This window comes from Phyllobates terribilis, unplaced genomic scaffold (assembly GCF_046119375.1).
Source record: "Phyllobates terribilis strain yellow unplaced genomic scaffold, ASM4611937v1 Scaffold_11__3_contigs__length_659146591, whole genome shotgun sequence".
Classification (NCBI taxonomy): Eukaryota; Metazoa; Chordata; class Amphibia; order Anura; family Dendrobatidae; genus Phyllobates; species Phyllobates terribilis.
In genome coordinates this window covers 483,215,951-483,239,839 of record NW_027362771.1, presented here as the reverse complement: position 1 = coordinate 483,239,839, position 23,889 = coordinate 483,215,951, and the positions used below count along the sequence as shown (strand labels likewise).

Genomic DNA, 23,889 nt, shown 5'->3' with positions numbered 1-23,889 from the left:
AACCAGCCGTCCTGTCCCTGTAGCTGAAAAACACCCCCATAGCATGATGCTGCCACCACCATGTTTCACTTTTGGGATTGTATTGGGCAGGTGATGAGCAGTTCCTGGTTTTCTCCACACATACCGCTTAGAATTATCACTAAAAAGTTCTATCTTCGTCTCATCAGACCAGAGAATCTTATTTTTCATAGTCTGGGAGGCCTTCATGTGTTTTTGAGCAAACTCTATGCGGGCTTTCATATGTCTTGCACTGAGGATAGGCTTCCGTCGGGCCACTCTGCCATAAAAGCCCGACTGGTGGAGGACTGCAGTGATAGTTGACTTTGTGGAACTTTCTCCCATCTCCCTGCTGCATCTCTGGAGCTCAGCCACAGTGATCTTGGGGTTCTTCTTTACCTCTCTCACCAAGGCTCTTCTCCCACGATTGCTCAGTTTGGCTGGATGCCAGGTCTAGGAAGACTTCTGGTGGTCCCAAACGTCTTCCATTTAAGGATTATGGAGGCCACTGTGCTCTTAGGAACCTTAAGTAATGCAGAAATTCTTTTGTAACCTTGGCCAGATCTGTGCCTTGCCACAATTCTGTCTCTGAGCTCCTTGGGCAGTTCCTTTGAGCTCATGATTCTCATTTGGTCTGACATGCACTGTGAGCTGTAATGTCTTATATAGACAGGTGTGTGCCTTCCCAAATCAAGTCCTATCAGTTTAATTAAACACAGCTGGACTCTAATGAAGGAGAAGAACCATCTCAAGGAGGATCACAAGGAAATGGACAGCATGTGACTTAAATATGAGTGTCTGAACAAAGGGTCTGAATACTTATGACCATGTGATATTTCAGTTTTTCTTTTTTAATAAATTTGCAAAAATTTCTACATTTGTTTTTTTCAGTCAAGATGGGGTGCAGAGTGTACTTTACTGAGAAAAAAATGAACTTTTTAGAATTTACCAAATGGCTGCAATGAAACCCACTGTATGTAGAAACAGGAGGTCAAGTTTCCCTGCATGAGTCATCACTGATAAAGTCTCTGGCAGGGGGAAAGAAAGGAGCACCTAGGACAGGAGTTGAAGAGGAGAATGACTCATGGACTATGACTATGTTTCTACATAGAGTAGAGAAAAGAGAAGAATTAACCGGGTAGAAGGGAAAAATGAGCAATTGTAAGTACACAGTAATATATAATATGATGATTGCAGTATATTAAGATGATAAAAACTTTGATAGGCTTGCTTCTTTAAGGTGAGCAAACCTACCTGATTTAAGATCTACTTTATGTGATGCATAATTTAGAATAGTTTTACACATGGTCATATACAGGTGCATCTCACTAAATTAGAATATCATCAAAAAGTCAATTTTTTTTCAGTTCTTCAATACAAAAAGTGAAACTCATATATTATATAGAGTCATTACAAACAGAGTGATCTATTTCAAGTGTTTATTTCTGTTAGTGTTGATGATTATGGCTTACAGCCAATGAAAACACAAAAGTCATTATCTCAGTAAATTAGAATACTTTATAACAACCGCTTCAAAATTGTTTTTAAAATTAGAAATGTTGGCCTACTGAAATGTATGTTCAGTAAATGCACTCAATACTTGGTCGGGGCTCCTTTTGCATCAATTACTGCATCAATGCGGCGTGGCATGGAGACGATCAGCCTGTGGCACTGCTGAGGTGTTATGGAAGCCCAGGTTGCTTTGATAGCAGCCTTCAGCTCGTCTGCATTGTTGGGTCTGGTGTCTCTCATCTTCCTCTTGACAATACTCCATAGATTCCCTATGGGGTTAAGGTCAGGCGAGTTTGCTGGCCAATCAAGCACAGTGATACTGTTGTTTTTAAACCAGGTGTTGGTACTTTTGGCAGTGTGGACAGGGGCCAAGTCCTGCTGGAGAATGAAATTTCCATCTCCAAAAAGCTTGTCAGCAGAGGGAAGCATGAAGTGCTCTAAAATTTCCTGGTAGACGGCTGAGCTGACTTTGGTCTTGATAAAACACAGTAGACCTACTCCAGCAGATGACATGGCTCCCCAAACCATCACTGACTGTGGAAACTTCACATTAGACCTCAAGCAGCTTGGATTGTGGCCTCTCCACTCTTCCTCCAGACTCTGGGACCTTGATTTCCAAATGAAATGCAAAATTTACTTTGCATTTACTTAGTGTGTCAATGACTGCCTTCTGGACATCTGTCAAGTCAGCAGTCTTCCCCATGATTGTGGAGCCTACTGAAACAGACTAAGGAACCTTTTTAAATGCTTAGGAAGCCTTTGCAGGAGTTTTTGGTTAATTATTCAAATTTACTGAGATAATGACTTTTGTTTTTTCATTGGCTGTAAACCATAATCATCAACATTAACAGAAATAAACACTTGAAATAGATCACTCTGTAATGACTCTATATAATTTATGAGTTTCACTTTTTGTACTGAAGAACTGAAATAAATTAACTTTTTGATGATATTCTAATTTAGTGAGATGCACCTGTATATGGTTCTCTGGATACCTTAAAGGGTTTGTCCTGTGAAAAAAGTCATCACCTAGTCAAAGGATAATCTACTGCCAAACAGCGTTCGTCGCCCATCAGTCCAAGCAGTCTGGTGTATGGGTGAGTTGGGAGGGAGAGCTGTCAGCCGACAGCTGTTTAATATGAATGACCAGCTTAAGTGTAGGGAAATTGAAAAATAATTGAAAAAAATCAATACTCATCTGTTTAAACTTCAGCAGCTCCAGAACCATAACTCCGGTTTTCTCTAGCGGTCTCCTTTTACATCCTTGCAGTGATAACATGCTGTACATGCATGTGACCGCTGCAGCCAATCACTGGCCATAGTGGCCTGTACAATATAAGACCACTGAGGTCAATGATTGACTGCAGTGACCAGTGTGTGTCCTACATGTCATCACTGCAGGACCAATAAATAAAGACCATTGGGGACTATTGGAGCAGTGAGGCGGAAGCTGCAGGGGTTCGAATAGATGACTATTGCTATTTTTTTTTACCCTGTACTCACTTATGTTTTTAGACAACCATCATACATCTGGTCCCCGCTTTTTTTAATATTACTGGTTTGATTAGTCTAATTTGTTAGTCCCCTCTCCCATATTCCCTACATTATTCTGACCATGCGATCACACAGTGTGTAAACTGTGAAGGAGTGCCTGTATATCACAACCTTACAGATCATTTGGTACATTTGATCCCATCGCATATAATGAAATGCCAGCGTGAACCTTGACAACAGCACTTGGAAAACTCTGCCGCAATCAATCTCTGAGTGCAAGCTAATCATGTTTATAATATTTGCAGAATTATTATCACCCATGGCTGGAGTCATTAACGTGCAGAGGGGGACGATAGGAGGTGCATTGCAGAAGCTGTTCACTTGCAGTGGGGGGGCAGAAACTCGAGGAGTGTTTGATAGAATAATCCATGTCTCTGTTTAACAAGCGTGAAGCAGGATGGGGCGGCGGTGATGGAACGCCATTGTTTAAGGGTTGGCATTGCTCTTGCTGGGTCCTCGCAGCCCATACACTGGCATAATGAAGAGTCTTGTAAATTATTAATGCTGTGCTTATTTAGCCTCATCTATCTTGCAAATAATGAGTGATTGGTTTTATACATAATTACAGGAGCAGCAGCACTGAGTAAAAATGTATTCTTTTATTGAAGGGCGTTCATAAATAGGGAAAAAGTGGGTGTTCATGTAGTGAGGGCTAGAAAGGTAAGAGCGCTGTGAGTCACACTAGACTGCGTCTTACTGAAAGGGGACAAGGGGAGATAAACTTCATTAAATGAGAAAACAGCAGGAACGGGACGGAAAAGATGAGAATAGAACATCAGTAATTGTGTGGATATGGCAGGAATGAATCTCAGCTGCCCACACATCCAACCAGTCTGCGAGTTCATGATCAAAACCATAAATTCTCTTACTTATGACACTGTTAACACAAAGCACGATCTTAACAAGGCTGAATATAGCTGCAAAACCTGCATGAACAATACTAGTAATTGTATTTTTCTTAGATATTTTTTTTTTATCACTTCGATGGACCATCGTGTGGAAATTATTTTCCAGACTACTGTATCGCTGATTCACTAGGTTAGTCTGGTATCTTGATCATCGGATTGTTCATATGAATGAGACGAGAGTGTGAAAAATCGTACGCGTTTCATCCAGAAAACTCGGGCGAATTTAATCCATATTGTCATCCCTATGTCCATTTTTTATGTCCGTGTGCAATAGGTTTTCATTCAAAAATATACATGATCAAATAGTTTCTTAGGTTAATAATGGCAATCTATCTGTAAAAAATTGGATGGCACACGGGTATCCTGTATGGGATCCGATTTTTTTTGCACCCATAGACTTGAATGAGTCTCACATAGCTTTTCCCATGGACTGGGTGTCTATCATATGAACAGCTCCATAAAATTAGATTGGTCAATCTTTACACAGACAGCATAATCCTTATAATACGCTCAACGGAACGAGCCCTTATACTTATCTGTATTAAGTGGGCGTAATCCCTGCACGCAGGGGTATGCATTCACTTTTGACTTGTGTGTTACGTACAATATCAATTTCTGACCTAGTGGCCACCTCTACAGTTCAGTCTGGCTTTTGGGTGCTCCATTCGTTCTACATTTTAGACTCCTATTGATATTGCAGACCATGTATTGTCCTCTCATGCTGATTATGTCGCTCTCTTGCACGGTGTGATCTATTTTTAGTCTTGTCAATGTAATATAATAAAGTACATGTATTTTTTTATACGTTTTAATTTTTTTGTGGTTGTTTGGTTTTGTGTGCTGGTTGTGTTTGTGGTGACAACTAGACCAAGTTACACTGTCCACAACCTAAACTGTCCAGTTGGTGGCACCATGCTGTATATTTGGGGTAATCTTCTGCATAATTGTGTTTTGGACTTGTATATATATACTGACTGTATCCCCATATTTAGAATGACGTCCATGTTGGCTGGAGCCGTGCAGTGTACATCTTGCGCAATGTATGCATTCCGTGAGCAACCGCTCGAGGATCCATACTGCTGCGAGAGATGTGAGCATATCGTGCACTTGGAAGCCCAAATTCTGGATCTAAGTGCTCAGATAGCGATACTGAGGAGCATCAACAACATGGAACGGAGTTTGCTGCTCACCGAGCAGACACTCAATGGGTCAATATTGGGGGTGGAGCATAGAGGGGAAGTGCAGGCTGAACAGGCAGGGAGCTGGATAACAGTTAGGAGGGATAGAGGGAAGAAGTATAGGAAGGCTGGTTCAGAACCGGCATTATTGGAGCACGACAGATCCTCTGACCGCCGGGGGAGTGTATGCTCCAGTAATGAGGGGGAGGGGGGAAGTGTAGGGCAGGCAAGACAGGTCCTGGTAGTGGGTGACTCTATTATTAGGGGGACAGACAGGGCAATCTGTCACAAAGACCGGGATCGCCGAACGGTGTGCTGCCTCCCTGGCGCTCGAGTCCGGCACATCGCGGATCGGGTTGACAGGTTACTGGGTGGGGCTGGCGAAGACCCAGCGGTCATGGTCCACATCGGCACCAATGACAAAGTGAGTGGTAGATGGAGGGTCCTTAAAAATGATTTCAGGGACCTAGGTAGGAAGCTTAGGGCAAGGACCTCCAAGGTAGTTTTCTCAGAAATACTACCAATCCCGCGAGCCACACAGGAGCGCCAACGGGAAGTTAGGGAGGTGAATAAGTGGCTAAAGAGTTGGTGCAAGGCAGAAGGGTTTGGGTTCATGGAGAACTGGGCCGACTTCGCGGTCGGCTACAGGCTCTACCGTAGGGACGGGCTGCACCTCAATGGGGAGGGTGCAGCGGTGCTGGGGAAGAAGATGGCTAAGAGGTTGGAGGAGTTTTTAAACTAGAGACGGGGGGGGGGGGAAACCAAGGAGATAGGTGGGATGTGAGGCAAGCAAGGGGGAAGGGGAGAAGTGAATATAATGAGGGTGGAGAGGGGGGTGGGGATAGTACAGTTAGATCGTTAGAGAAGAATAGGATGCTAAATAACCCCAAAGTTTTATCTTGCATGCTGACCAACGCAAGAAGCCTGACCAATAAGGCGGATGAGCTGCTGGCGCTTATATCGGAGGAGAGGTATGACATCGTAGGTATAACAGAGACTTGGCTAGACGATAGCTACGACTGGGCGGTAAATTTATTAGATTATAGTTTATTTAGAAGGGACCGGAAACAGGGGAAAGGCGGAGGAGTCTGCTTATATGTAAAGTCATGTCTAAAGCCCAGACTAAGGGAAGATATAGGAGAGGGAGAAGAGGGGGTCGAGTCCATGTGGGTAGAGATAGAGGGGGCAAAAAATAATAATAAAATATTACTAGGGGTCTGCTATAAGCCACCAAATATAACAGAGGAGAATGAGAATTAGGACAAATAGACAAAGTAGCAAAACATAATGAAGTGATTGTAATGGGGGATTTCAACTACCCGGATATTGACTGGGAAACAGAAACCTGTAGATCTCAAAAAGGAAAAAGGTTCTTGACAAATATTAAGGATAATTATCTCTCCCAACTAGTGCAGGAACCAACGAGAGGGAAGGCCATGTTGGACTTAATATTGACTAATAGGCCTGATAGAATAACTGAGGTACAGATAGGGGGGCACCTAGGTAATAGCGATCATAATATTATCGACTTCAAAATGCCCTTCAGTAGGGTTATCAATAAGGGAACAACAAAAACATTAGACTTTAGGAGGGCGAAGTTTGATCAGCTGAAAGAAAACCTTCAACTTATAGACTGGGACAAAGTACTTAATCAAAGGGATACGAATAGTAAATGGGAAACCTTCAAAAGAATTCTGAATACTCAGTGCGAGAGATATATACCGTATGGGAATAAAAGGGCCAGAAATAAGAGGAAACCAATATGGTTGAACAAGAACGTAAAAGGGGCGTTAAATAGCAAAAAAGAGGCATTCAAGAGATTAAAAGAGGAAAACATTAAGGAGGCACTAATGTGTTACAAGGAAAAAACGAGAACCTGTAAAAAACAAATAAAAATAGCGAAGGAGGAAACAGAGAGACGTATTGCTAGGGAAAGTAGATCAAATCCCAAACTGTTCTTTACGTATATAAATAGTAAAAGGATTAAATCGGATAATATTGGACCGATAAAAAGTGAGGAAGGCAAAATCATAGAGAAAGATGAGGATAAAGCTAATCTATTAAATAATTTTTTTTCGACAACTTTCACAAAGGAAATAGAACTAACAGGAGAAATGAGAAGTGACAAGCTTAATCCTCCACGAAGTATGACAAATCTAACCCAAGCTGGGGTACAGAAACGCCTCAGTAACATTAAAATAAACAAATCACCAGGACCTGATGGCATACACCCACGGGTACTAAGGGAACTAAGTAATGTGATAGACAGACCGTTATATCTTATATTTAAGGACTCTGTTGAGACTGGGTCTGTACCACTTGATTGGCGACAGGCGAATGTAGTGCCAATATTCAAAAAGGGAGCGAAAAGTGACGCCGGAAACTATCGGCCGGTGAGTCTGACGTCCGTTGTGGGCAAAATTTTTGAAAGCTTCATTAAAGAGGCAATTACGGAGCATCTTGATGCTAATAATCTTTTAATCCTGAACCAACATGGATTCATGAGGAATCGCTCCTGCCAAACAAACCTGATTGACTTCTACGAGGAGGTTAGCTCTCGAGTAGATCAGGGGGAACCAGTGGATGTCATGTATCTCGACTTCTCAAAAGCGTTCGATAGCGTGCCACATAATAGGTTGGTATACAAAATGAGAATGATGGGGCTGGGGGAAAATGTCTGCAAGTGGGTAGCTAACTGGCTAAGGGATAGAAGGCAGAGGGTGGTTATAAATGGAATATACTCAGATTGGGTAAGCGTCACTAGTGGGGTACCACAGGGGTCTGTACTAGGCCCAATGTTATTTAATATCTTTATTAACGACATAGTCAACGGGATAAATAGTAAAATATCAATATTTGCAGATGACACAAAATTATGTAAAACAATTAATACAAAAGAGGACAGTGCAGACCTACAGAGGGATTTGGATAAGCTGGGTAGGTGGAGCATTAAATGGCAAATGAGGTTTAACGAGGAGAAATGTAAGGTCATACATATGGGAAGGAAAAATGGAAGTCACCAGTACTCACTGAATGGGAAATCATTTGGGGAATTCAGAGATGGAGAAGGACTTGGGCATCTTGATTGATAGCAAACTAAATTGGAGTGCCCAAAGTCAGGCCGCTGCTGTAAGGGCAAACAGGGTAATGGGATGTATCAGAAGAGGTATAGCTGCAAAGGATGAGAACATTGTTCTTCCACTGTACAAAGCACTAGTCAGACCACACTTGGAATACTGTGCTCAGTTATGGGCCCCAATATATAGAAAGGATATAAACGAGCTTGAAAAGGTACAAAGGAGGGCAACAAAATTAAAAAAGGGAATGGAGGGACTGCAATACCCAGAGAGGTTGGCAAAACTAGGACTATTCAGCCTGGAAAAGAGAAGGTTGAGGGGGGACATAATAAATGTGTACAAATATGTTAGGGGACAGTATAGAGATCTTGCCCGGGATTTGTTCAAAAGGAGGGATATTACGGTAACAAGAGGGCATTCACTAAGACTGGAAGAGAAAAGGTTTCAGCACCAGCATAGGAAGGGGTTCTTTACGGTAAGAGCAGTGAGAATATGGAATTCACTGAGTGAGGAGACGGTAATGTCGGATTCATTAAACCAGTTCAAGCGGGGACTGGATGCATTTCTAGATACCAGGCAGATTTCAGCATATACTTAAAAATAAAATAAAATAGTAGGTTGATACAGGGATTTATTCTGACTGCTGGTTTCAGAGTCGGGAGGGAATTTTTACTCAGGTGAAGATTGGCTAAATCATTTGGGGTTTTTGCCCTCCTCTGGATCAACTTTAGCAATTACAGAACTAACAGGTCGAACTTGATGGACGCAAGTCTTTATTCGGCTTTACAAACTATGTTACTATGTTACTATATTGGTGGTCTTTAAATATTTACTTATCTGTATGTATGCCCACCATAACTACAATGAGCACTGTATTGGTAACATACCAGTGACCATATATAAAACAAAATGTATTTTTAAAGGTGTGTTCTTATCTTGAATGTATATGCTATAACCACGGGATATGCAATAAATATTTGGTAGAAGAAGGTGGCACCAACAGAACCCAAATCTATCTTCAGATAGAGTCCCATCTGGTGGTCAGAATTCCCATACAAATGAAAAATGAATGGAGAGAGGCACACACACGTGTATGGGAATTTTGACCTTCTTTCCACAGAGTACTGCACATCAGGGCCCCGTTCTTGAGCTAGTTGGGGGTCTTATTGATGGGGTCCACTTTTACCATACAACTATGGCTCCTGTGGATATGATCACAAACATAAGATCATGGGAAAGAGCCTGATCAAATCTCCAGAGCAAGCTCTGCTCATATACTGTATTAGCAAGGTATTCTGAAGGATTTCAGCACCAACGTTCATTCACATTTAGGGTATGTTTTCATGTTTAGGATTTGCACAATTTTCCATACAGTTCCCCAATCACACGTTGGGGAAAAAATCTGCACAAAAATGAGAGCACTGTGGATATTTAAACCTACAGCATCGCTCATTCTTATGCGGATTTTCACAGCAGATTTCACCCTATACAAGGATTTGTGATGGAATAGGGTAACATCCAAAAGGAAATCAGCAATTAATTCATGGGGATTTTGCTACCAATCTGTGTCCAAATCTGCAGTGGAAAGGTTTTCACAATGGGCTAAAGGTTTTACCAAGACCATGATATCATGATATCAAAAGGTTTATCTGCTTCTTTGGCCTCTACCAATTGCCTACACCTCTATCACCCAGATTTCCTAGTCATGAAATCTCTGATAAAAAAGTGTAAACAGAGACTTGATTAAATGACTGGTGGATTACTTCTAATCATGTGCCAGTAGTAGTACAGGATGGGTTAGGACGATCATAGACCATTACAGCTCCGTCATTATTGGTGGACTTTACTAATGTGATACTGCGACAGATTGGGTGTAAACATATTCTGATAATAGTAAAAGTCACGGAGTCTGACGTATGCTTTGCTCTGTAAGTAGGCTACTTTTTATAGTTATGAGAAGGTAAAGGAAGCTAGACGATCATAGGATTTACCTCTGCTGGTTGAGCTTTGTGTCTGGGGCGTCCCACTTTCTTTGGCACCATTGGCGCAGTCAGGCGGCTGTTTCTACAGTCCAGTGTGCCATTGGTAAGGTAGAGCAAAAGTTGGGTCATTGCTAGTTGATCACTGTAGCACAAGTCTAGGTCTGTTGCCCAAATCTAAAGAAAGAAAATGAACAATGTCTAACACACAGCTCATGTCCATGTCCTGATCAATGAGAATCAAGTTCGATCAACTGCAATTAATCCGTACTGGACATAATGCCGGAGATGCCTGCAGAACATTAAATCAGTGGTCTACAAACTTAAAAGTTTATACTTTTAGATCAGGAACTTTTCTAGATGGGTGCCATTTAATTAGAAGGTCCCAGGCACATTGAAGAGTGGTCTTAAAGCAACTGCATCTCTACAGCAATGTGCCATCTGTATTGACCCCTTTAATGGACAACAACTTCTGTAACATGGACACATGAAATATGCACGTGCACAGTTCAGGGAAAATTGCTGTCTTGCATTTGCATTCTCGGTATAAGTGTGTAATGACTTTTGCAAGGTCATAGTGAGCAAAGGCAATTGTCACAATGAAGAGGTCGGCCACTTAGCTTACTTGACATTCTGCACACAGACATCTGTCCGGCTCAGTCCTCAATGTTGGGTCAGATTTAGGGTCTCCCCCTATGTGCTACCTGCCAGCGAGAAACTACTCTGGTTGCACCGAGCCGAGTCAGTGGTGTAAGCGGCGGATGTTAAATGGCATCATTATAACATTATTAAGAGGTCAGCCAGTCTCAGCCTCTTGCTAAACTCCTGCTAATTTCTAAATCATATTCACAAGCAAATGCCCTCTAAATGAATCACTGCCGGGATACTTCTTAATAACCAACTGGCAGGAATCTGCTGGGCTATTAAAGATCCAATCCGTCATCGTAAGGATCTGCTCCAGGGGGCGAGGAAGCGCTAATCGGCAGCTGGTAACGAGCTGCCCACAAGGGGGCTGTCCACTTCTGTTATTTAGAGATGGACAAACATGACCAGAACAATTCTGATTGTGTTTGCTGCCAGGAACAACGGTCTGTCATATTGCCACTTTTACTAAGCTGTGTGACTGGGTGATAGCTGTCAGAAAGGGCAGTGATTAAAGTCAATGCATTGTATACAGCAGACAACTCTCCGGCTGTGTCTGCATGGCAGAGGCTTCTAAAAGCTAAATCATTCATTAAATGCATAGTTTTATCATTTTATTATATAAGCTTTTAGCTAGGATTTGTGTAGACATTACATCTGACTCAATAGGAGCTGTGACCGGGTCACGGCGATGTATGTGAGGGGAGATATGTGTCACGGAGGTGCTATCTTCCGTGATGGGAAGCCCAGAAGTTTTTCTCCAGCATGTTAGGTGCTGAAGAGGTTAATCAGCCATGTTTGGGTTGGGTTTTTGTGAGTAGGTGTGAGATGGGCGGGATGCCTACTCACCATATCTCCACCTCAAGGGTGTGGCTGGAGGAGTTAAATCTCCACCTGCTGAGTTTTTTTGCTGCTGTCTGTTTGGAGACAGGGAAGTCTCCTATGTGGAACTTTAGTAGGAGCTGAAGTGTATTGTATTGAGCGGGTGAATCCCGCATGTTATTGACTGTGCTATCATTTATCTTTTGTTTAGCCGTTTTGCCGGAAAGGCCATGTTTATGTTGTTTTCTGGTTTATGAAAATAATAAATCAGCCACGTACTTTGACCCCAAGTGTTCCTGTGTCTACCTCTCAGAGCAGCTGAGTGAGTCAACCTACCACAGAGCTTACGATCTAGTACCTGATTTGGAATACAAAGGACATGCATACATATTAGTAAGGGGTTAATTGGTATGCTGGTAATATTAAAAAGCCAAGAAATTTAAGGGGAATCTGGCAGAAAGTTTTTGCTATGTCATCTGAGAGCAGCATAATGTAGGGGCTGAGATCTTGATTCCAGAGATGTGTCACTTACTAGGCTGTATGTTGCTGTTTCGATAAAATCAGTGTTTTATCAGCAGGAGATTATCACTACAGGACTGGGTTTCTAGTGCCTCCTAGTCCACTGCTCTGTGTAACCCTGCCCCAACACTGATTAGCAGCTTTCTGTCATTTCAGTGTACATAGAAATCTGCCAATCAGTGGTGTGAGCGGGGTTATACAGGGCTCAGCATTCCGAGAACTGCTAGATCTGACACAAAGAAAACAGTGATTATAACAAAATGACAGCAAGCAGCCCAGTAAGTGACATATCACTAGAATCAGGGTCTCAGCCCCTACATTATGATGCTGTCAGATTACATAGCAAAAATCTGGTGACAGATTCTCTTTAAATAAGTATTCTAGTTTCAGCAAAAGTTAGTCATTGTATAATAACAAGTTTTATATACTTTTCCAAAATATTTTCTTTATCAATTCCCTCCAGTTTTTAAGAGTTCTGATTGCTGTAACTTCTAGACAAAAATCAGTGGTATGTGATGATCACAAGTGCACATGGATCGTTGCAGTTATCAGTTACACATTTAGCGGGTTTTTTCCATGCAGATGGGAACTAAGCAGCAAAACTCGCAAGCGGTTCATGTATGCCACCTTTAGAGCGGTGCCTTGTAAGGAACCGTTGAATCACATGACCAGGACATGGCGAGAGATAAAGATGGAAAGACAGCAAACAGAGATCCTGAAAATCCTGAGGAATTTTTGCAGAAAGTATATTGGAAAATTTTATAAAACCTAATGCAAAGGAAATCTGTGATGAGACGAGTGAGGTTTGAGAAGAAAGAAATACTTATGGATGTGTTCTAGGTGAAGCAAGGTCTAATGGCTGTCCAAGAAAACTCCAATCATGCCTATTAAGGCATAGATAATATATATAACACATACTATGTTAGCGTCTTACCTCTTGCTCAAGACTCTGAGGGTCTATGAATGTTACCAGTTCTAAGGACAAATATCCCAGTACCCCACGGGTCTTGCAGGCCTCTCCAATGCTATCACACATTGACGTCAGTATGTCGGGGGGTACTGAGCACTGAGGAACAGAGCTGCCTACACAATGCAGTGGGCTGAAGCTGTGAATCTGGTCCCCACAGGACAACATCTGGATTTCCCCATCTGGGCTGATCAGCAGATCTATAGTTAGGCAGGTGATACTTTCTGCTGGTGGGAAAGCCTCAATAACTCCTCCTGGAATAAACAGAAGAAAAAGTACATGTAAAATAGAAACTAAACACAAAAACATAAATGAACATGTAAATCATCTGTATTTTTTAGGTTACTGGATTTGGGGTTAATAAAGGGGCAAGCTTTTACATTTCACAGTTTTTTTTTTAACCCCTTAGTGCAAATTAACTGTATGTTCCACAAGTGTGGGCTTAGGAGCTGAGCTCTCTCCAAAGGTGTAGATGCCGGCTGTGTTACATAGACGGCATCTGTTTTTAACAGCAGCAATCGGAGCTGGGCACCGATCACTGCTGTTAACCATTTAAATGCCACAGTCAATCTCTGACAGCTGCATGTTAATGAAGCGCTCTCCGGCTCCCAGTACCCAATGGCTGAGCTTCATAGCAGACCGCGATTTACACTATATACTGCAACACAGTGATGCTGCTGTATACAGAACAAGTGATCAAAGGATTGCAGGCTGAAGTTCCCCTAAGGGGACTAGAAATAATGTAAAATAGAGAAAAAGTTGTTAAAAGAAATACAAGTGCTTCTCATAAAATTAGAATATCATCAAAAAGTTAATTTATTTCAGTTCTTCAATACAAAAAGTGAAACTCATATATTATATAAAGTCATTACAAAACAGAGTGATCTAGTTCAAGTGTTCAAATGATATTCTAATTGAGTGAGAAGCACCTGTATATACATATATAATATTTTTTTTCCAAATTACCCCTCTTCCCCCATTAAAAATAAATAAATAAAAACATATCTGGTATTGCTGCATCCACAGAAAATCCAGTCTATCAAAATATAAAATTAATTAACCCATACAGTAAACGATTAATTAACCCATACAGAAAATAATAGAAACGCAAAAATTGCAGTTTTTTGGTCACCACACATCCCTAAAAAATGCCTTAAATGCAATCAAAACGTTGTAAGTATCTCAAAATGTTAATAAAAATGTCAGCGTACCATGCAAAAAAACAAGTCCTCACACAGCTCCATCGACTGATAAATAAAAACATTACAGGTCTCAAAAAATGGCGACACAAATCCAACTTTTTTTTATATATTAAATTCAGAATTTTTTTTTACCACTTAAAGAAAATCTATGCAATTTTGGTATCACCATAATTGTACTGACCTAGAGAATCATTTCCAGGACAGATTTACCATAGAATGAACATTGTAAAAATAAAACTCCAAAAAATTAGGGTAGAATGCTTTTTTTTTCACCATTTCATCCCACTTGGAAATGTTCCCCATTTTTATGGTAAAAATAAATGTCATTGAAAACAACAAATTCTCCCACAAAAAAAACCCAGGCCCTTGTATGGCTATGTTGACTGAAAAATATAAAAGTTATGGCTCCTGGAAGAAGGCAAGGAAGAATACAACAGCACAAAAATGAAAACTCAGGCGGTCCTTAAAGGGAGTCTGTCAGCAGGATTTAATTCCACCAAACTATGTATATGCACATGTAGATGTTTCAAAGAGAAGTCCAGCAATACCTTTACATGGCCAGTCCATTCTTCTGTTACTGAGAAATCAGAGATTGGATTGATATGAAAATGAGGGCGAAGATCTGAAGCCTCTGTCACTCCAGCTCTATTCATTGCCCGGGGCCGCCCCCTCCTGCTTGATTGATGGCTCATTTGCCTGAAGTCACACATCATAGAGGCCGTCATTCAAGCAGGAGGAGGCAGGGCTGGGCAGGGAATAGAGCTGGAGCGACAGAGGCTTCAGAACTACAAATAATTCTTCCGCCTCATTTGCATATCAATTAAAATGCTGATTTCTCAGTGATGGAGGGACTGACTGGCCATGTAAAGGTATTGCTGGACTTGTCTTGGAAAGAGTTACACACACATATAAAGTTTAGGGTGTGATATTCTGCTGACCGATTCCCTTTAAGGGGTGAAAATGTCATTCAATTTACTGTGACAAGTTCAACTGGTGTCAAGAGGACAAAGGAAAACACTTACCTCGGCTCACTAATACTTGTAGAAACTTGTCCCATGTTGGATAATGGCTCCTGTTTACTGGCTGTGCATAGTGCTCCAAGACCTGTGGAAGTTCCTCTGCAATCCTCTGCAGGGCCTTTTCCTAATGTGGGAGAGAAATTGATATGAGAAGAGCAACATGTAGAATGTACACATGATAAGGGAAGGTGTACAGTCCGATTATTCGGATCAGACTCTGATCAGAATGGCATCAGTTTTCCTTGAAGGTAGAAAGAGAAAAAAAGTTTCTCCGCCTTCTCTATTCTGTCAGTCCTTGAAAATTGGACCACACTCGGATGTTATCCGAGTGTGGTCCGATGTTTTTCACGGACCCATAGACTTGCATTGGCGATTTTGATCTGATTCTCAGATCAAAATCGGACATGTCTCCGATATTTTCCTTGGACCACTCAGTAAGAGTAAAAAAAAAATCGGACATTTGCAGAACCCCATTGAATATCATGGGTATCAGTGCTATACGGATAGCACTCATCCAATATAATCAGTTGTGTACACGAACCCTAATTGTGAGACTTATATAGACCTTCGTAGTCACGGTGCCAGTAAAGCTCTGTAAACTGCAGTTTTGCTCAGTGGTTATCACATCTGAAGGACAGCAGACCGTGCATGGCCATTGAATGTTCTTCAAAAATTTACGTAGGCATCTTCTCAAAATTGTTTTTATTGGATTATAATAAAAATTACCCTAGAAAAAGTGAAAATGTTTGAAAATGTTATCAAATTATTATTTTTTGGCCCTTTGTACATAAAAATATCCAGCCAGTGCTCACCGTAGCTGCCTCTGTTCTTTGTTGATATGACTGCAGCGTTGACATTATTGTTGACATAGAAGGACCACTGCAGCCAATCACTGGGCTCAGCAGTGATGCCGATGCATATAACAGCGATCACTTGATGACAAAGTGGCGGCACCACTGCAGCCATATCCACAAAGACCAGAGGCAGCAGTGGGAAGCTGTCCCTGCCGCCGGAGCGGGTAAGTACAGCTGTATTTTTAGGTACAAAAAGCCAATGGAGTAAAAAAATAAATTGGACAACCCCTTTTTACTGTGAGCCCCTCTCGGGACAGGAACTGATGTGAGCGTATTCTCGGTTGGATGTAACTGATATATAAATATTGGGTAATGAATAAATGATGATAGCATTCAGCAGATATTTGCCTCTTCTCAGCCTTATTCTCTAGGCATATATATATATAAACGTGTTATATAAATAATTTTATATGTTATGACATTATTGCTTCTTTTCATTAGCTGCACATAAATCAATATTATTATTGTAATCTTAATTTAAAATCCATTTCCTAAGCCAATAAATACACAGATAGATTGTATGCATGGTAGACATGAATCTGGGGAACAGCTTCAAAGGAAAAAAACTAAATATCAATCCTGCTTCACATTGTATACTGTGCATACAATAGATGCAATGTATGTTTCAGCTCACTCTATGCTACTGAAAGTGACGTACTGGCATAGTATGTATAGTTTATATATTGTGGTATTCTATTTCTATTGTCTCGAGAACTAGGAAAAGGCTTGTTTAGGTATCATTTTGGGTGTACGGAGTGTTTCATTAATATTTTTGGGAGTACTATTATTTTTTTAGTACATTGCATGCTGTATTTTCTTTTATGGGTAATATGTGGTTAACACTGTTGCTTCGCAGCACTGGGGACCCAAGTTCAAGTCTAAGGACAACATCTTCATGGAGTTTGTATGTTCTCTCTGTGTTTTTGTGAGTTTCCTCCAAGTACTCCAGTTTCTTCCTACACATAATACATACTTAGGGAATTTACATTGTGAGCTCCAATGGGGACAGTGACTATCATCTGTAAAATGAGGCAGAATATGTTGCCACTATATAAACAACTCATGTGTATCTATTATTTTTGGGCTCCTCTATATATATATTGATTCACCACTTGTGTGATTCCACCTTCGACTGCAGAATGTCACAATACTATCATGCAGTACAGCTTGTGTTATCTGCTCTCCCTGAAGACTTTGATGCTTTCCCCCCTCTTCACCCTGTGACATCTCTTTTAGGGTACATTTTGCTAATTAAACTGTATATGTACTGATTAGGCGTACATGTCATTAACATTTCCCATTCATGCACAAGCTCAAACTTAGTAAACTTAGCCTTAGTATGATATTTAATTAAATGGTTTCGGCACTTTCAGACAAATTTATCTAATTTCATAGACTGATAATGTGATACATAAACAATCTAAAAATTATTTATATATAATGTTGTTTTACCCCAGAAAAATCACAAGAAAATGCGGGCCACTAGGGGTCTCCCTTCTGTCTAACTTTACTATCTTACTGCTGTAAAAGTGTAATTTGTCTCAAGCAGAGACCCCAAGACAGGTTACTGGAAAGTGGGGGCAGATCTTTGCCCCTTTGCTCCAGCGCTCCTGTTTGTCATGCTGCATGTCAGAGAGGCAGGCATTCAGTTCAGGGCAGGCAATCCACTAGACAATAGTCGGAGAAATCCTTGCCGGGAGGTGGGGAAAAGGAAATTCTAGGTCCTATAGTGCTGGCAGAACAATGGTGAAGAGGAAACGCCCACTGAAAAGGAGTGGATTGCAAAATAATGGAGACAGCTCCTGGACACATTAGACTGGTATTTGCACCAAAAGCAGTTTCAGCATATTGTGGGGGGTGAGAATAGCAAAATTATGCTTTGTACAAGATTTGGTTGAAAGGATAGTAATAGTGATGAGCAAGCATGCTCGCCACTCGATCGCGCATCGGGGTGCTTGGATACCCATCGAGTATCGCCATGCTCGAGTTCCCACCCCACATGTTTTGCGGCTGTTAGACAGCCAATAAACATGCAGGGATTTCCCATGAATGGTAGGCAATCCCCACATGTGGGGTGGAGACTCGAGCACCTGCGATACTTGGTGTGTACCCAAGCACCCGATGCGCGATCGAGTGGCGAGCACGCTCGCTCATCACTAGATAGGAACTCTTTAAATATTTTGTCAACAAATGAGCGCAAAAATCACATAGCATGCATATTTTGGGTAAAATAACTTGCTCGATCAAGCATGCAACATTTCACCATAGCAAAATCCTGTTACCTAGTCTAGTTTAATCAGAAAATGTAATACTGGCTATGTTAAAAGGGACATAGGGATCCAGAAGGGATTGTCCGAGTAGTGGACAACCCCTTTAAAGAGTGGCACAACAGTCACATATAAAAATAATGCAACTACATTGTTCCTATTGTCTATCTACGAAAATTTACTGTCTGCGCTAATTTTTAGAAATGTATCTAAGTATGCTTATACTGAAAATTACGGTATTATAGTCAAAGGGGATAATACGGTATATACCGGCATGTTCTTGGGATACTAAGAAAAAATGGTTTAGTGAATCCTGCATTGAGTAGGGGGTTGGACACGATGACCCTGGAGGTCCCTTCCTGTAGATAACTCCAGGGGGTTGGACACAATGACCCTGGAGGTCCCCTACTGTATATAACTCCAGGGGGTTGGACATGATGACCCTGGAGGTCCCTTCCTGTACATAACTCCAGGGGGTTGGACACGGTGACCCTGGGGGTCCCCTCCTGTATATAACTCCAGGGGGTTGGACACGATGACCCTGGAGGTCCCTTCCTGTAGATAACTCCAGGGGGTTGGACACAATGACCCTGGAGGTCCCCTACTGTATATAACTCCAGGGGGTTGGACATGATGACCCTGGAGGTCCCTTCCTGTACATAACTCCAGGGGGTTGGACACGATGACCCTGGAGGTCCCTTCCTGTATATAACTCCAGGGGGTTGGACACGATGACCCTGGAGGTCCCTTCCTGTATATAACTCCAGGGGGTTGGACACGATGACCCTGGAGGTCCCCTCCTGTATATAACTCCAGGGGGTTGGACACGATGACCCTGGAGGTCCCTTCCTGTATATAACTCCAGGGGGTTGGACACGATGACCCTGGAAGTCCCCTCCTGTATATAACTCCAGGGGGTTGGACACGATGACCCTGGAGGTCCCTTCCTGTATATAACTCCAGGGGGTTGGACACGATGACCCTGGAGGTCCCCTCCTGTATATAGCTCCAGGGGGTTGGACACAATGATCCCGGAGGTCCCTTCCAACTCTAACATTCTATGAAATTTTGCTTTATGGTGCTGGACAAAGAATGACGAAATATGTCTTCTCTGGCATAAAACGAGTTAACGATGGTCCTATAAAAACACATTGCACATCTCTGCTCGTCTCCTTCACTTGTCACAGCTCGGCTGCTGGAACCTGGCCCTCCGCATCCAATTGATGGTGTAGAATCTCATCCCTCCATCTGGCCTATGAGGCCTGGAGCTGCAGCTATGATATTTTGTCACTGCTGTTTCCTTGCTGTTTTTCTCTATTCTGCTCCCCAGATGGTGAAAATAACATTCAAACTCTTTTTTTTTTGGTCTGTGTGTGATTTTTTTTTTATTTGCTTCTAACAATGGTCCTTGGCATCATTTCAATGTTCTACTTCGGTAATTAACAGTACTGATATGGCCACAATTACAAGTCCCCCTCTCTTCGGCAGTAACGCTGTGAATTAGTAGGAGCTAATGATTGCAAGTGGAGAGGGGGCTTGAGCGCAGACGGTGAAATGTTTTTTTATTTTTTTTATTTTGTAGGATGGAATAAAAAGGTACAAGCGGCGCGTTCGCGGTCGACGATGATTACCTAGTAATTAGTTTACACAAAGCCTTCTATTTAATGGCAAAACAGTGTAATTAACGAGTGACAGAAAATCAAAGGGTTGCTTTGTAAGCATATGAAAAATTAACACGGAGGGATACAAGTGAATTAAATCAATAGTGAGCAGAACGTGAGATTGATACCTGGGGGGCCCACAAACACATTGCTCTACATGATATTATATTGCAGCTTATTAAATTGCCCTGTGCGTTATTCTATCATTTTCTTTATTGCTATATCATTTTTCATGATATTATTATCAGTCTCCACCTCCCAATAGATCACTGCGGCTAAGTATACATCTTTGTCTTCATACATTTTCATGTCTCCTTTGATTTACTAGCTTACAACTCTTTGTATATCTAGACCCCCCCACACACATATGCGCATTACTGGAGAGTCTGGTGTCTACAGGGTTAATTCATACCATCTATTTAACTCTGGCGACTCTTGTATCAATATTTAGCGCAAATAGTAGTAGTTTAAGATATAGTGATTATACAATGTCTGTGGAGCTTTGTAAACATCATATTTCTTTGCAAGCTGATTTGGGAATGATGTGCTAATGCCTCGCTGCTGGGAAGACCCCATTTGGGAGAGTTGCTCTGAACAATAGATTTTTAAATGCAGCCCCTCAGGGCAAGGTTCTCATAAGAATAAGCATTTAACGCTCATTTTCCAGACAGTTCCGCTTAAAGGGGGATATTCATAACTGATTAACACCCTGCCATTGTGATCAGCATATTATTTTAGATCTTTACTGTCAATCATCTCGCGCAGCGACGGATACACGCGCTGGACCTTCCTTATAGAAATATTGGGGTTAAAGCAGGTCACTCTTTGGACCCCCATCTCCTGATCTTACAGCTTGGCTAAGGAATAGCATGAGGGTCTGTTGTCTTGAGTCTGATCTCATTTTCCTGCAAACAGGGGATGCCATAAGGAATTCGCACTCGTCATTTGTCAGCAGAACACAGTGAACAGCAGGAGTCTGATGACTGCCCTAGATATGGGGAATGCAGCCAAAACCCCACAGTGAGAAAGATTACTTAACCCTTTTTTGCCTGCTCACAAAAGATGGGAGGTGGGGGTAAGAGAGGTGTTGAAGAGGTAGGCTGTACAGCACCATGGGATTTATCGGTTGTAGTACAACAGTGTAAACAGGTGGAACATATCAAGACAAAAATAATTATGTCTGCAACACTTAGTCTTTAGTATTTTGATAAATGTTGGCGCTACACTAAAAAATATCAAATAATTGCAGACGTTTTAAAAATATGTTTATAATGGGACAGATGAATTGATAGTCTCCTAAATTTAGAATTAAACTAAATGCAGTGACTCCTTTGTCACTTAGTTGGTTACTTTAGATTTTATTTTTTATGCCAAAATTTTCTCACCTTCTTTTCCTTAATGGGCATTTACACTGCAAGATAATCGTGATCAAGCGTTGTTGAAAACAATCGTTACACAATTATTTTGCAGAGTAAACAGGCTGCCGATCACCTGATCAACAAGCAAAACACTCGCTCGTCGGGTGAAATGATCTTTTGCGCAGTGTCAGAGATCATCGTTCACGGAAGAGCACGGTCCTGGGTGAACGGGGCTCCCACTACCAAGAACCATGGCAGCCTATGCAAACTGAGTGATCTAGTGTAAGCAATCAAACGACCGCCGATCGGTAAAAGTTTACCCATTAGTGGTCGTATCATGCCCTTGGTCGGTACATGTAAACAGACCTTTAGACAAGTACAGTGCCAAAATTCTGTAAAACACTAATAATTTGTACCATCAGTGTAGTGCAGCTACAATTACTACCCAACTCAATTGAAGTTATTTGGACCACGTATGGATGACAGTATAATGGATATAATGGATGACAGTTGTCGTATCATTTTCAGAAGTAGCCATGGTTTTTTAATCCGGTACATGGTCAAGAAACTTAATTCACTACCTAATCTAAGAACAGCGTAATGTACGGACAGAGACCCTGATTCCAGCGATACTAGGTTGCGTGTTGTAGTATTGATAAAATCAGTGTTTTATCAGCAGAAGATAATCACTAGAGGACTAGTAAACCTGCTGACATGTAGTCCTATATATTCATGAGCTCTATATATCCCCGCCCCCACCACCGAATGGTAGCTTTATGCCTATACATAGTGTACACAGAAAGCTTCTACCTGTTAGTAGTGTGGGCAGAGTTATACAGAGCTCAGAACTGGTAGTCCTGCAGCAGATAAAACAGGGATTTTATAGAAAAAAATTTCAGCAAACAGACAAGTAAGTGATACATGGCTGGAATCAGGGTCTCCGCCCCTACATCATGTTCTCAAATGGGGTAGCAAAAACCTGAGATTCCCTTTAAGTGATCATTAAAGGGTAATAACTATACTTTCAAGTAACTTTTCAAAATAAGCTGTCCTTTGCAAGTAGATGAGAAATAACACGTTCTGGGCATTGCATGAGTTGAAATCAGCATTTCCGACAGTTTTCCACCCTGCAGGCTCTATCTCTAAATTTGCAATTGACTCTGAGTTGGTGGCAGGAGACTAGTTGCTATGATGTCTCTCATACAAAGCGCAGGTAGAAGAAATTCCTGTTTTTACTGGAATGGATGACATTATACAGCAGTGCTGAGCTGTGTAGATGTGAGTCCAGTTCTGGGGTGGGGTAAAAGACTTGGTAGAAAGATCAGCACAATCTTTGCTTGTTTTTTTCACGCTGCTCCTCACTCCTACTCCCCCTCCATTCTCCATAAAGTATAATAAAAATAATAAAAGGTGTTTTTTTTTCATAGTGGATGATAAGTTCAGGGGGTAGGCGGAAAAGAGGCTCATAAGTGGAGAAAGAAGAAAAATTCTCTTATAAGATAGATAAGATATAGTACAAAGTCACTTACATTCACTTGAACTATTGATGAATGCAAAGTTTGTTTTAAGTACAGTACAATTGTGTTTTGAAAAAAAACAAAAAACATTTAGTTTATATGAGCACCTATAGGCATAATATTTGGAAAACCCCAACTTAGTTTCTTAGCCCACTGAGATTGTTTTTAATTTTGCTCTCCAGGACAAAAATTTTGAAGGCCTTTCCTTAGAAATAGGCTAGCCATCAATTTTTTGAACAGTGGAGGTCTGACACCCGTGACCCCCCGCATATCAACACTATGAAGTGTCAATGAGACTTGTTGAATTTGGACCCCCATAGAGCAGTCATTGACAAAGGATCTCCAAAATGACAGGTGTTGTGTGGTGTAGGTAATATGCAGTGGTTGGTACCTACCAAAAAAAGAATATTAGACAGCTGCCCTGCCTAGGGGATTCTGTGCATGGGTGGGCTTCTATCCTCAAGACTGGTGAGCGGACAACACTTGCTTTGTTTCCCTACTAAATGTTGTCCAAAAAAGACAACTGGTGAACAAGAGAAAGGATGATGGGTGCCAAAGGCTTACTGATGTGCATGGGCAGCAAGGGCTAGCCTTCTTGGCTGATCCCAAAGAGCTACATTGACAGTCAGTGAACTCAGAGGAGAACTCTCATCTACAATGGCAGAGCCGCTGTGCTCAGGGATTGGCTGCAGTGCTGTTGATATGACGTCAGTGCTGCAACCAATATCAGACACCGGTAGCAGTAGCAGAGACTCAGTGCTGGACCTGGGGATGGTCAATAAAGTGCATTTTGATTTTTTAGAACAAACGGCGCCTGTGGACTGGGATTTTCTGAACAGCAACAACCCCTTTTCCG

General features: G+C 41.5%; 1 protein-coding gene and 1 long non-coding RNA gene across 3 annotated transcripts in view; one reads left to right on the top strand and one right to left on the bottom strand.

The window, feature by feature from the left end:
* Positions 1 to 23,889, bottom strand: part of IQCH (IQ motif containing H) — a 131,113-nt gene that overhangs the window by 21,676 nt on the left and 85,548 nt on the right. For both annotated transcript variants that reach the window (XM_073653455.1, XM_073653456.1), the window contains exons 15-17: positions 15,380 to 15,500; positions 13,123 to 13,409; positions 10,218 to 10,382 (exon numbers count right to left, since the gene is read on the bottom strand). In XM_073653455.1, coding sequence (XP_073509556.1) covers positions 10,218 to 10,382; positions 13,123 to 13,409; positions 15,380 to 15,500 — 573 coding nt within the window. The remainder of the gene's footprint in view (positions 1 to 10,217; positions 10,383 to 13,122; positions 13,410 to 15,379; positions 15,501 to 23,889) is intronic.
* The window catches only part of LOC141166612 (uncharacterized), a 104,499-nt gene that overhangs the window by 63,682 nt on the left and 16,928 nt on the right, over positions 1 to 23,889 (top strand). The gene's annotated exons all lie outside the window — the stretch shown is intronic.